Source organism: Salmo trutta, unplaced genomic scaffold, assembly GCF_901001165.1.
Source record: "Salmo trutta unplaced genomic scaffold, fSalTru1.1, whole genome shotgun sequence".
Lineage (NCBI taxonomy): Eukaryota > Metazoa > Chordata > Actinopteri > Salmoniformes > Salmonidae > Salmo > Salmo trutta.
In genome coordinates, this window is record NW_021823090.1 from 46,107 (window position 1) to 55,024 (window position 8,918).

At 44.7% G+C, this 8,918-nt stretch overlaps 1 protein-coding gene and 1 long non-coding RNA gene across 2 annotated transcripts; one reads left to right on the forward strand and one right to left on the reverse strand.

Moving 5' to 3' along the window:
- Positions 1-4,917: 4,917 nt before the first annotated feature.
- On the reverse strand, positions 4,918-5,991 carry LOC115188809 (uncharacterized). Its single transcript, XR_003876607.1, has 4 exons — positions 5,910-5,991; positions 5,283-5,308; positions 5,145-5,188; positions 4,918-4,984 (listed from the first exon to the last, which is right to left on the reverse strand). It is a non-coding gene; the product is annotated as an uncharacterized LOC115188809 (long non-coding RNA).
- A 1,308-nt stretch (positions 5,992-7,299) lies between these two features.
- On the forward strand, positions 7,300-8,212 carry LOC115188811 (ankyrin repeat domain-containing protein SOWAHC-like; the record flags this gene model as incomplete). The annotated part of the gene is made up of 2 exons (XM_029747659.1): positions 7,300-7,614; positions 7,730-8,212. Coding segments are annotated over 2 exons (798 nt in total), but the record flags the coding sequence as incomplete, so codon positions are not given.
- Positions 8,213-8,918: the final 706 nt, after the last annotated feature.

An 8,918-nucleotide genomic window follows, 5' to 3' on the forward strand; every position in this document is an offset into this window, starting at 1 on the left:
AGCCTTTGTCCTCATAAGGACCTGGGAAATGTCCCCATGGGGGATCATTTTCCTTTTTTTTTACTATCCTTGTGAGGATTTCCAGTACACACAAGGATAGTAATACCCACACACACAACACAACACACACCGCCACCCCAGCTCCAACCAGCCTCATAGGAGCAGGGGCCTTTATCCACGCAGGCACTCCCAGGACAGGTATGGGAGGGGTCCTTCATCAACCTCATCAATGACTTATGATGTTGACATCATCAGGCGGTGCATAGTATTTTTCTACTGCTTCAGTGTGTATATGCTCTAAACATGAGTGTCCATATGAATGTGTGGTATGGCTAGAGACAGGCCGGACTGGTTACAGAAGCACCTAAAGACCCTGGCTTACCTGATACTTGTTCCTTCTGGTCGGTGTGTGTGTGTGTGTGTGTGTGTGGTGTGTGTGTGTGTGTGTGTGGTGTGTGTGTGTGTGGGTGTGGTGTGTGTGTGTGTGTGTGTGTGTGTGTGTTGTGTGTGTGTGTGTGAGTGCATGCGCGTGTGACCAGCAGTGGTTAATACCAGCCATGTGGCAGCTCAACAACGGGACAGAAAGCACACCAACGGTCTCAAATGGTCTTAAACATACCTCACGTCTGGCAAGCTACATCAAACCTCCTATTTCACTGGCTAAGCACACAACAGTACTCCTCTTTCATTGGCTAAGCACACAATGGTGGTCCTTTTTTATTGGCTAAGCACACAGCAGTATTCCTCTCTCATTGGTTAAGCACACAACAGTGGTCCACTCCTATCTATGCACACAACTACTGTCTCATTGACTCAGCACAAAACAACTGTTCAACAACAGAAGTAGGATCAACTGGTTTAGAAGAGTAAAGCACATAAGTCTACAGGTCAGGAAGACATAGTGAAACAGAAGCACAGAGTTAGGAAGGCCAGAACAAGTTGGCTACAGCACAGATGAGACTAGATCTACAATAGACAGACAGCACACTCCATCTCAGCACAAAGCACACCCTTGTGTGTGTGAGACCATCTGGTTCTGATTCGAGTAACAGCAGCAGGGAGTCTGGGTAATCCCTTAGTTGGGTGACAGACAGATGACTTTAAACACCCAGAGATTCAGAGGAGATTAGAGTCTTTCCATCAAGCCCTGATACACACACATACACACCAACACACACACTGTGACGTGAAAGGACTGGATGGGTCCCAGTCTCTCCCCTCCTCCTCAGAGAGAGAGAGAGAATAGAGTGAAACCCGGTCCAGAAGCAACCCTTAACCCCAGATGAACCAGCTGTAACCCTGTTTCTACTGAACCCAAAATGCCAGCCTGTTTGTCTGTTTCTACTATTTGTCTATGGAGCTAAATCACCTCCTTGTTGGAGATGCAGCACTTCCACATGATTCAGTCACCACACATCGCCCATCTTGCTATTCCTGCTCCCCAGTGTTCCCATGAGTCAGTGTGTTCAGGTCAACTGTTTCTGGTTTGTCTGATAAAACATTACAGATTGTCTGGTGTGAGTACTGTACCACTGACAAGACTTTACAGATTGTCTGGTGTGAGTACTGTACCACTGACAAGACTTTACAGATTGTCTGGTGTGAGTACTGTACCACTGACAAGACTTTACAGATTGTCTGGTGTGAGTACTGTACCACTGACAAGACTTTACAGATTGTCTGGTGTGAGTGCAGTACCACTGACAAGACTTTACAGATTGTCTGGTGTGAGTACTGTGCCACTGACAAGACTTTACAGATTGTCTGGTGTGAGTACTGTGCCACTGACAAGACTTTACAGATTGTCTGGTGTGAGTACTGTGCCACTGACTTTTCATGCTGATCTAATGCTGTCTAACTATGAGAGAAGTGTTACAAGAGAAGTGTTACATTACTGCAAAGAAAATAAAGAATATATATATTTATACAGTACCAGTCAAAAATTTGGACACACCTACTCATTAAAGGGTTTTTCTTTATTTGTACTAATTTCTACATTGTAGAATAATAGTGAAGACATCAAAACTATGAAATAACACATATGGAATCATGTAGTAACCCAAAAAGTGTTAAACAAATCAAAATTATTTTACATTCTTCAGAGTAGCCACCCTTTGCCTTGATGACAGCTTTGCACACTCTTGGCATTCTCTCAACCAGCTTCACCTGGAATACTTTTCCAACAGTCTTGAAGGAGTTCCCACATATGCTGAGCACTTGTGGCTGGGTTTTCCTACACTCTGCGGTCCAACTCGTCCCAAACCATCTCAATTGGGTTGAGGTCGGGTGATTGTGGAGGCAAGGTCATCTGATGCAGCACTCCATCACTCTCCTTCTTGGTCAAATAGCCCTTACACAGCCTGGAGGTGTGTTTTGGGTCATTTTCCTGTTGAAAAACAAATGATAGTCCCACTAAGCACAAAACAGATGGGATGGCGTATCGCTGCAGAATGCTGTGGTAGCCATGCTGGTTCAGTGTGCCTTCAATTCTAAATAAATCACCAACAGTGTCACCAGCAAAGCACCCCCATCACACCCTCCTCCATGCTTCACAGTGGGAACCACACATGTGGAGATCAGCAGTCTCCTCTGAACAGTTGATGTTAAGATGTGTCTTACTTGAATTCTTTGAAGCATTTATTTGGGCTGCAATTTCTGAGGCTGGTATCTCTAATGAACTTATCCTTTGCAGCAGAGGTAACTTTGGGTCTTCCTTTCCTGTGGCGGTCCTCATGAGAGACAGTTTCATCATAGCCCTTGACAGTTTTTGAGACTACACTTGAAGAAACTTTCAAAGTTCTTGAAATGTTTCCAAATTGACTGACCTTCATGTCTTAAAAGTAATGATATTTGAGCTGTTCTTGCCATAATATAGACTTGGTCTTTTACCAAATTGGGCTATTTTCTGTATACCACCCCTATCTTGTCACCACACACCGCATTAAGAAGGAAAACATTTCCACAAATTAACTTTTAACAAGACACACCTGTTAATTGAAATGCATTCCAGGTGACTACCTCATGATTCTGGTTGAGAGAATGCTATGAGTGTGCAAAGCTGTCATCAAGGCAAAGGGTGTCTACTTTGAAGAATGTGAAATATAAATATATTTTGATTTGTTTAACACTTTTTTGGTTACTACATGATTCCATATGTGTTATTTCATAGTGTTGATGTCTTCACTATTATTCTACAATGTAGAAAATAGTAAAAATAAAGAAAATTCCTTAAATGAGTAGCTGTGTCTAAACTTTTGACTGATACTGTATATTGTCCAGATTTTATATTTCGTGGGTGCCAGAGTTGCCATCCGCTGGTGACCAGCGTTCTACAATGTGATCATGTGATCATTAAACATTGTCTCGTAATGATGACCTCGTGGTTTGGTTTTTCATGTCAAGTGCATTTTTGCAATAAATGCCTTTGTTTTAATACAACCTGTCTCGCCTCGTGCCTGATGACAAACATGCTATCTCACTACTGCCTCCCCTCCTCTCCATCACTTCCCTCTCCTCTTCTTTCCTCCCTCTCTCTGTCCCAGTGGAGGTGGGTGACAGCAAGGCTGTCAGGAATAATCACCTCACACCTATTTGCATTTAGAGTGAAGCTAAGGCCTGGCTGACACACATTGCTATATAGGTGGAGAGGTGTGTGTGTGTGACACTGTGTGTATGTGTGTCATCACATGGTAGAGAGGTGTGTGTGTGTTTAGGAAACTGGGCTGTAAGGACACTGATCACCATTCTAGTCAACACTTCTCTGATGCCAACAGCACTTCAGCATGCCAGGTTCTGTGTTGGTGTGTTCTATTCAGGATACAGTGAAAGTCACCCCGACCCAGATACCCATCCTCCTCAACACGGTCAACCCAGCCCACTACCCACTCCAACCCACCCCACACTATGCTTCATCCACTGTTTCCACACACACACACACACACACACACACACACACACACACACACACACACACACACACACACACACACACACACACACACACACACACAAACACCCCTGGTCCAGCACAAGATAGGTTTGACCTCGTTCAGTCCCTCACCAAGCCTAAAACCTCTATATACACAGCTCAGCTGCTGCAGATACTGTATTTATGTAGATTCCACAGCATCAACTGGCCACATTCCAGACCTGTGGTGTGGCAGTGAGCCAGGCAGCACAGCAGGGTGTCAGGAGAAGGTGAGAAGGGCATAGAGCTTCGTGAAGAGAACACTGAAGATCATAGATCATCTCAGTAGGGCAGTAAACACCCTTTAAATAGTCTACAGACCACCAGAAATATAGCTGAAAAGAATAAAGCATACATTCTTGAGAGATTGATAAAAATAACTCGTATTCTTTGTTGTTATTCTGAGTGTTCTATAGGTCGTTGTTAATATATCAATTATATAATGAGAATGAGAAATACTTTTGAAGGAGAAATGTATCATAGTGCATGGCATTTTGTCTCTATAGTTTAAGCAGTTGTTTCGCGCCCTCTAGTGTCAGTACTACACTGCAACCACAAATATTTTCATGAGGACAACGGCCAGGGCCACGTTCCTTTGCCAAACGTTGCAGATAGAAATGCCAACAGAAATGCCAAATTAATACATAGGAAATGATTCCTTGTCGGAGAAGCATGTTTGTTCTAGCTACATTACCTAGTTATATCTGAACATTCCAAAACATTGTATCCTGCTGAATGCGCACCAGGACACAGCAGAGGAAACGTAGAAAAATATCTAATTAGATGATTATATTATTATTAATCAGTATAACAATAACACATATTTTAGTTGTCCGTGTTTATTATAATTTTAATGGCAAAGCAACATTTTAAAATCCAATTATGAGGTAATCTCCCAGCAGAGCGCCAAGTCCAATGGGTTTCATCACCTTACATGTGATGTTAATGTATGAATGTCCTCTGTAGGCTATCCGGAGCCAGAATCATTTTGCAGTGCATGGTGATCGAACAGGTTTCCTGTTATATTCATCAGAGGTGTAGGGAGGATGAAGTTTGTGAGTACAAAAAAATATAATTATACAGATGATTAACAAAACGTACACATGACAGTATTCATACCTTGGTTTTTGTGGTCAAAAAAAGTATTCACTTTTGACAACGGTTTTCATACACATACCTTGTCCATAATGTAGAGTCCTTTGGGATCTTCATTGAAGAGTCCTACAAGGTTTTAGAGAAACCATTACAATTAACTGTAGTTGATACATGTGATCTGCATAACATTATGCGGCAAACCAATACCAATTGTACATACATTTGTGTGCCTCCTCGTCAGTATACCTGTAGACATAGACACACACAAATAAGGGAGCAGTTTAGTCATCAATGCAGCAATAGTGTTTAACATATTCTAACTTATACCGTGCATTGTTGAATACTCCTTTCAGATAGACTTGAAGGGCATTCTAAAGCGTGCATTTTCCCTTTATAAACTGGGTGGTTTGAGCCTGAATTCTGATTGGCTGAAAGCCATGGTATATCAGACCACCACGGGTATGACAAAATATTTCGTTTTACTGCTCTAATTACGTTGGTAACCAGTTTATAATAGCAATAAGGCTCCTCGGTGTTTGTGATATATGGCCAATATCTCACGGCTAAGGGCTGTTCTTAGGCACGGCGCATGCAATAATTCGATTTTCATATAGCAAGCAAGCTAGGACTGTTCTTGGAAGAACCTTTTGGGGGCATTTTTCAGTGTCAAGAACCCCAAGGTTCTTCAAGGAACTTTAAGGATCTTAGAAGAACCGTTGTTGAACCCCTCATTTTTTACTCTGCAATTCACATAAATAAAACGCAATTTTAGGCTACATTTCGGGAATGTTTCGCTTTCTTTGTGAACAGCAGCGGTTTGTATGAGTGTAGATAACGTTGCACTTACATAAATGACTGGTAACCCCTTCTTTAAACACAATGGTATCATCCAAATAAAAACCTTCCACTGCTACCATGGTGGCTCTGTCATGGATGGAACCCCTGTTCATTTCAAACAGAACGTTGGATCCAAAATGGCCATACAAGTATGCCAGTTTCACTGATCTCTAATTACGTTGCTAGGGGAGGGGATGATGTTTTGATGCTACTGCGACCCCTGTCTGTCACACACGGTTTGTCTCTTGGAGGAGAGACTCGGAGAGTAGGGATTAGGATGATGGTGATAATGAATATGCTGTTATCGGCGTACTTCAGAGACCTGTCAGTGATGCACGGATGAAACGATGCAACGTGGGAAAGAAACATTTTAAATCGTTATTATTGTGTTGGCTATTTCCACTATTTATTCTAAATGGCGACCGAATGCACAAGAACAAGCCGTCCTGGAGTTCCTGACGGAGAGAGGAGGGTTGGTCAGATATATGGACCTGATTGATCATTTTGAATCAGTGTGGAAAGGTGATGCGTCAAAGAAAACACTGTTCAATGAAAGGTTGAACCGTCACGTTGACAGCGTTGCTTTCATAAAACTGGAGGATGGAGTGAAATTCGTGTGTTTGAAGGAAAACAGCACAAGCTCCGTGAAGCACACAGACCCTGGCAACGATGGAGAGTGTAACGGCAACGGGTGTGTGGTAGGGACCGCCCACTATCTGAATCTGGAGAAGGGGTGGGAGCAGCAATGCCAGCCGAGATGGAAACGGACATTCTAGTGATACATGTGATTCACCTGAAAAAGACTCAAATGCACCCGACGCCCTATCTTGGCTTGATAATGACATGGAATCAAACGGTAATGTTCATCATCCATGCTGCCTAGAGGAAGGTAAAGTTATTGATGTTACCTCAGGTGGAGTCACAGAGGTGAAGCTTAGAGAAGTTAGTGATGATACCTTCTCTGGTGGAGAGGTGAAGCTAAGAGACAGGAGGAGGAGAGAGTCAGCTCCAGCACTGGGGACAGACTCAGGTGTGTTGGCTGGCCAGGTGCAGGTGAGGGGAAGTAGGAGGACCTCCCGGGGCTCCCAGAGGGCTCTGCTGACCAGCGCTCTGTCAGAGGACGGGGGTGGGAGGGACTGGATGGAGACTGGAACACCCCCAAGAGCGAGCCGCAGGAACTTCATAGAGCTGATGATGAGCAGCTCCCCACAGGTAGACGACTCACACTTTCATTTTATTCTATCACTGGTTCTGGTCTAAGGTTGTTTAGGCTGCCTTTTCTGAGATGTAGCCTACTAATTGTTCCTTTCTGTCTTTGCCTGTCTCCAGGTACGTCGGTCTCTGATCAACCGTGGCTCTCGTCTCAGAGACTCTGTCAGGAGCGACGGTGACTCCACCTCTTGCTGTCGTCTGCAGACGGGGACTGTGTCTCAGTTGCCCTGGACCCCCTGGAGCACGAGTGGATGCTGTGTGCCTCGGACGGTCAGTGGGACAGTCTGTATCCGCTGCTGATCCTGGACCCCAGCCTGCTGACCAAGAGGGACTTTGTGACGGGCTTCTCCTGCCTCCACTGGGCTGCCAAGCAGGGCAACGAGGAGCTGTTGACACAGCTACTGGAGCATGCCAAGCAGAACAATGTCCCTGTGGATGTTAATGTACGCTCTAGTGCTGGGTACACTCCCCTTCACCTGGCCGCTATGCATGGACACACACAGGTAGGTGCTGTCCTCCTGCCCAGCCCTCCACTCTGCCCTGCTGTCCACTGATATTGTTTTCTGTGGCGTGCTTGTTAGGTGGTTTAAATCAAGTTTTCTGTGCTGTGATTGTCAGGTGGTGCATGTGCTGGTAGACCAGTGGTCTGTAGACCCAGAGGCCAGAGACTACAGTGGGAGGAGAGCTGGCCAGTACCTTCCCCATGGAGTCTCCTCTACTGCAGCCCTGGAGCCAGGGGGTGGGACCAGCCCTGTAGGAGGAGGAGAATCAGACACGGAGAACGCAGACAGCGGGGCACAAGGGGGGCGGTGGAGATTACCCAGAGTTCTCCAGTCCAACCTGAACCCACTGAGGCTGCTGAATGGATCAGGGGAGGGGGGGGGGGGGGGGGGGGGGGGGGCAGGAAGGAGCAAGGCTGTTCAGAGGAAGTCGTCTCTAAGTCGGATCAACGCACGGCTCCACCGAGGACGCCATAAGACCCAGATCATCCACAGCACCTCCTTCAGAGGGACGGGGGAGGGAGTGGAGGAGGGAGAAAGGGGGGAGACCAGCCCAACCAGCCCCCTCAAAGGCAGACCAATTTCCAATCTGTTTGGATAAGTCACTGCAGTGTTAGAATCGCACGTACAGTAACAGATCAAAGGCGTCCCTTATAACCAGCCTACTGATTATGATACTATTATGACATGGGATCTAGTACTAAGGGCCAAGTTTCCACCCAACACATATTACATTTAGTCCTGGACTAAAAAAGATGAGCAGGAGCATGCCTTTCCATCCAGGTGTAGGCTTAACCTGGGTCTGGGAACTGTAGGCCTACTTTAAACTTTAGATTTGGCACCGTTTACTAGTCACTGGGAAATTAATCCCAGAACTAAAATATTGCGTAATTTGGTCAGATGCTCGTACCATTTATGTTTATGTAATCTGTCCACGAGAGATTACAGGGAAATAGATCTGGGATCATTTTGCTGTAAGAAAAATGTTCACTGAATAGATCTGAATCCTGTGGGGATGTAAGGTGCTGCTTACAGTAATTACCTCTACATAATTCTTTAATATATTTAACAGAATTATTTAACTTCTAAAATTATTATAAAGACAAGTCAAAATAACCACTGAACACCTTCAACACGAGTCTCGATGTAACTGCACTTGTCACTTTGAAGGTTTAACCAGAATGAAATAGGTGAGTCTATGACCTATGGGTTGTGTAGAGGTTTTACCTGCAGTAAAGTTAGAAAGACTCTGCACATTTTAAGTTACATTCGCTAGACTGTGAATGGTCTATTCCTGAAATGGTCAG